The sequence below is a fragment of the Phycodurus eques genome, chromosome 2 (genome assembly GCF_024500275.1).
Source record: "Phycodurus eques isolate BA_2022a chromosome 2, UOR_Pequ_1.1, whole genome shotgun sequence".
NCBI lineage: Eukaryota > Metazoa > Chordata > Actinopteri > Syngnathiformes > Syngnathidae > Phycodurus > Phycodurus eques.
In genome coordinates this window covers 41,663,171-41,668,039 of record NC_084526.1, presented here as the reverse complement: position 1 = coordinate 41,668,039, position 4,869 = coordinate 41,663,171, and the positions used below count along the sequence as shown (strand labels likewise).

Sequence of the window (4,869 nt, the reverse complement as noted above, 5' to 3'; positions counted from 1 at the left end):
AACATGGTGTTAAAATAAACACAGTTGTGTGTTTGTATAATTGACTGAGCATATGTGCACACTAAAAAGGATCTCAGAAGCACTTTTTCCCATTTATTTGCCAGAGTTATTCATTTCCCGAACACAATAATGCAATTCCACAAAGGTTATTGAAGGGAAGAGTAAGAATAAAAAAAATACTTGCAACTCCCACAAGAGGGAGCAAACGGTTGCCCTACAAAAATCATGTGCTGCAGTTCCATATTTACAGTTTTTTTTTTTTTTTTTTTTTTTTTGTGTCCAAATAATTATGAGATATATGATTTTGGATAGTGACAATGTGCACCTGAAGCTGAACTTTGGAAAAAAACACTTCTGCACAATAGCAACCCATCAGAATTCCAAACATTTGATTGAGCAGAAATAATACATCATGCTTGTAAAGAACTGCCTTGCCCATTAAAAAGAATATAATTATTTGGATACAATCAAATGACACCTTTGGTAGCTCACGTGTACATTCATCCACAAAAATACAAGTAGATCTGGAGAAAAAGTTCAAACAGTGCAATCACACTTTGCATTAAAAAGAAAAAAAAACTGCTCTCCCAGTCCTGACGTTCATTTTCTGTATATTCCATCCATCTGTTATCAATGTTTTTTTAGAGCCACAGGCAAATTTCTAATTGTAGTCAACGCTCCAGAGGATTATAAGATTTCCTGACGGGTTGGACATACAGTGGTGCCTTGAGAGATGTTTAATTGGTTCCGTCGCAACGCTGATAACTCAAAAAACTTGAATCTCAAATTATCTTCCTATTGAAATAAAAAACAAAAATCAATCTGATCCAACCTCCCAACAAAAAATGTTTGTAATGTGTAATTTGTTTTTTTTATATATATATATATATAAGTACATCTATAACATTGTCCTTTATAAAAACATGAACAACACGATTAAATTAATCTAAGTAATGAAACCGTGCATCTTGATTAATCTGCTGTGGCTCCTGGAGTGCCTGACTTGGCCACCGGGGGGGCAGTATAATGCAGTCATGCATTATAGACATAGAGAAGAGTTTCACAACTACTGTAAGTGACTCAGTGAGCGGCAGCAATATTAGTCTCTACGCAGAGGATGTGCATTGTTATTGACTGCCTGCGTGTAAGTAAGTTTAGTTCACTACCACCATCCTGCCACTCGCATCTCCAATTTTTCCTCGTAAATCAAACCCAAAACTTGTATCTAAAAAAAAAAAAAATAATAAAATAAAATTTAAAAAAATAGTGAGTTGGGACACTTTTATCTCAAAGCACCACTGTTAATTGCCCCTCAAAGCAAATACATTTGCCACTTGCCTCTGTTGTGTCTTAGGAGGTAAATTGGCTTATGTTGGTTACATATTTCAATGGTAATATTTCATCATTTGCTTAGTTGCAGATTTTTGAGGGGGAACCTATCCTCCGATAATTGCTGAAAATCTCAAGCCTTGGGGCCAAGCAACTGTGTTGAATTGAGGGGAGGAGCTTCAAGGCCATAGCCTTGTGAGATAGGAAAAGTGCTTTGCTGCCATTTTGGGTCTATAAGTAATACTAACGTTTTGGGTCTGTGTCAAATCATTAAAAAAAAAAATAAAATTAACGGGGTTCACTAATAATTTTGCATCAGCAACTTTTGTTGCCTTCGGTGATTTTTGGAGATCTTTTTCTTCAGTGCTGTGAGTGGTTCTAACACGTCAATGTACTACCTCAGCCTTGTCGACAGTCCACAAAATTGCCTTTAATCCAGTAACAGATCTGAGCATACTTGAGAGGTGTGATTCTCACAGCTACATTAAATTCCTGAGACGCCCCTTGGCGCTCCACCCACTGGTGCCCAGAAAACACGCCTATCACCTTCCTCTCCCAGCGCCGACGCCGTCCGTCCCACATCCGGGCGTAGACCCCTGACCCACTGGCCCCGGGCTGGGCGTCGCAGTGCTGGTAGAGCAGATCTGACGTCTCCTCTCCGGCCTGACAGAAACGATACACCAGCTGTCCCGGACGGTCGTTGTCGAATCCTGAGAAGTGCACCCGTCGCCCCGGCAGCCTCCGAGAAGGAGGGGTGACGCCCAACTTCATGTGACGCCGTTTGTGGGCTTTCTTGAGTTCTAAAAGAGCGTAGTCATAGTCCATCCCAATGTCATTGGCATTGCCTTTAATCCATCCTTTGGGTACATGTGTGCGCTTGGCTCGGATCCATTGGAACTTAATTTTCTCAGACACTATTGGGGCGTCGTTTGGACCACCCTCAACGTGGTTGGTCAAGTTAGAAATCGAAGACTGTATGTCCCGTTGTTTGAATTTTAGAAAGCCCACTCTGAGCCTCTGGGCACCCTTCACATAGTTTTTACCATCATGAACACAATGAGCAGCCGTTAGAACATGCCGATCCCCGACCAAAGTACCAGAACAGCCGGTGGACAGTTTGACGGCCACTGAAAAGGGATATTTAAGCACAAAGTTGTGCCCTGCAATGCTGTAGCGCCCGTCGTGACCAAAGATCTGACGCTTCCGTCTGGTGTGCGACTGTTTGCCTTTCCCAGAAGGCCTAGAGGAGTATGCAGAGCTTTTGTTGGACCCAAGGTTATATCCATAGATTCCAACGGCGGTCTCGGTGAGTTGACCATCAGAGTCAAGAGTCTCATAGGCCAGAAATTGACGTAGATCCCAGTAGCTGGGCAGAGGCGCCCGTTTGTGGCATTCTGGGTCACAGGGGGAGGTGACATCAAGCCGGGCTTGAGACAGGAAGCGTGGGGCCGGCCGACTCTCTCTTTGCTGTGGGAGGACCGCAGGGACACGCTGAAGAATCCACTGGGGTCGTGAGAAGGAGAAACCCACAGGAAGGACTACAAGGAAGAGAAGGATATGGATGGAGGGGAACCTGTGGATGGAGCAGAGGACATCAGATGGACTAAAAAGATGGAAGATCACTCATTGTCGTCAGGGGAAAAATAAGCCACATAGCGTAGCATTCAAGTCCAGTAGCATAATGCTAATGTTAACACAAACATTGTGTACTTAAAACAACCACATAGCATTCATGTCCACTAGCTTAATGCTAATGCTAATACATAATGGGAAATGAATAGCGTCTATGTGACTGTGCTCTAACCCTTTAAGCAGTGGCTATTTAAACAAGAAGATGGAACATATTCTTTATCCTCTGCGAAGAACGACTAATGCTACTGTTGGGGAGTTGTTTCTGTCGCCGATAATATCCGTATGTCTGTATTATTACTCCCCCAAGGTGCACACACCAGAAGGAGCGGCACAATCTCAATTGAATTGAAGCAGAACGTGTGACAAAAATGATTTTTTTACATTTTCGTGTATGTTTTTATAAACTACAATGTTCGAGTGCTATTTTCCTTTTTGGGGCACAGTAAACCCCAATTTGGCCGCACGGTTGAGACCCTCTGACTGCATTCCCAAAAGCGGCATCATGGATTTCAAATTAACGTCATGAGAGCGTTTCGTTTGCATTGGAATTTAGCAGCTGCAGACACGCAGTGTATTTAATGAGCAAATATGGCAGACAGGGCAAAGATCAGGCCTTAAGAGGCTCGCATGGAAAATCCCCAAAGTGTCCTTCAGGGATTGGCCTTTAGCCTACAAGACTGTCTTAATATTTTCATAGACTGGGTATATTTAGAATGCATAGATCAATGTAGACTTTAATCAGAGTTGTTAGACACTTGGTCCCCTCCATGTGTTCCACGGCTGACTTTAGGACCAAGATATAGTTACTGTAAAGTGTTGCCATAGTAACTGGGGTTAAGAGCGTGAATATCATCAAACAAACATCCAGAACATTTTAAGACTGTACGTGGCCACTTTTAACATGTCAATAACTTAGTTGCATTTTGTTTGTTGTTGTTGAGAACGATGGACTTCTCAATGTCTTACTTTTCTCCTCTACACACTTTGTAAATATGCAGTTAGTCATATAACAATGATTAACATTCAGTTCATACTTTTGTCCTGCAGCGGTGGGAAGTAAGAAAGTACAGTACAAATCCTTTCTTACTGTTGTTATTTTTTTCCTCCCAATAAAACCAAAGCTTCAGAAATACAGGAGTTGAATCAGTACGTCTCCTTTTATCAAAGTATTTGTCTTTTTGTACACAAGTATCAAAAAAGTGAATTTCTCTTCTCCCTCTCTATCTACATCTGTACTACTACAATGTGTAGCTGGTGAGTACTTTTGTCACCTCTGTTGTCATGTGCAATGAGTCTTAGAAAACGTTGACAGGTGCCTTTTTTCTTCAAAATAAGGTAATTAATTCAAAGATGACATTTTATATATATATATATATATTTTTTTTTAGCATCGCACGCAAGTTCCCATTTTTATATTTTAGAGTAAAGATAATAAAGACCCTTGATTTGGACACACATTACTTACCGTGATGGTCTAGTGCTGGAATTCATCGTTCATGCAAGATAAACGCAGGAAGTCCAAGTTGGAAGTTTTGCAAATAATTTATTTCGTCAACTGTTGAGTGGCAGGTGTAGATCACGACGTCTCCGTGCTCGTCCCGGGCCAATATGCATCGAGTTGTCCCATGACAGTGCACTGATGTCCTGAGGGCTGCAACACCGCGTCGGTGCATGCAGGAGGAGGAAGAAGAGGAGGACGGAGGGTATGGAGAAAAAAAAAAAAAAAGGATGGAGGAGGTCTCCTGCAGGTCAGTCACGTGACACGGCGAGTCACACAAATGTGCTGCTGTTTGATGCGCGTCATTCCAGAATTGGTGGACGTTTCCAAGGTGCGCCAAATAAACAAACATGCACTTGTTGTGAAATTCAACAAATAAAACACGTTTGGGGTATGATTTTGGCGATATG

The 4,869-nt window shown here is 41.9% G+C and overlaps 1 protein-coding gene across 1 annotated transcript; it reads right to left on the bottom strand.

Moving 5' to 3' along the window:
* Positions 1–80: 80 nt before the first annotated feature.
* Positions 81–4,658, bottom strand: LOC133416645 (serine protease 23-like). Its single transcript, XM_061703602.1, has 2 exons — positions 4,427–4,658; positions 81–2,902 (listed from the first exon to the last, which is right to left on the bottom strand). The coding sequence occupies exons 1-2, from the start codon at positions 4,450–4,452 to the stop codon at positions 1,729–1,731; spliced, it is 1,200 nt and encodes a 399-aa protein (XP_061559586.1). The 5' UTR covers positions 4,453–4,658; the 3' UTR covers positions 81–1,728.
* Between the last annotated feature and the right edge of the window lie 211 nt (positions 4,659–4,869).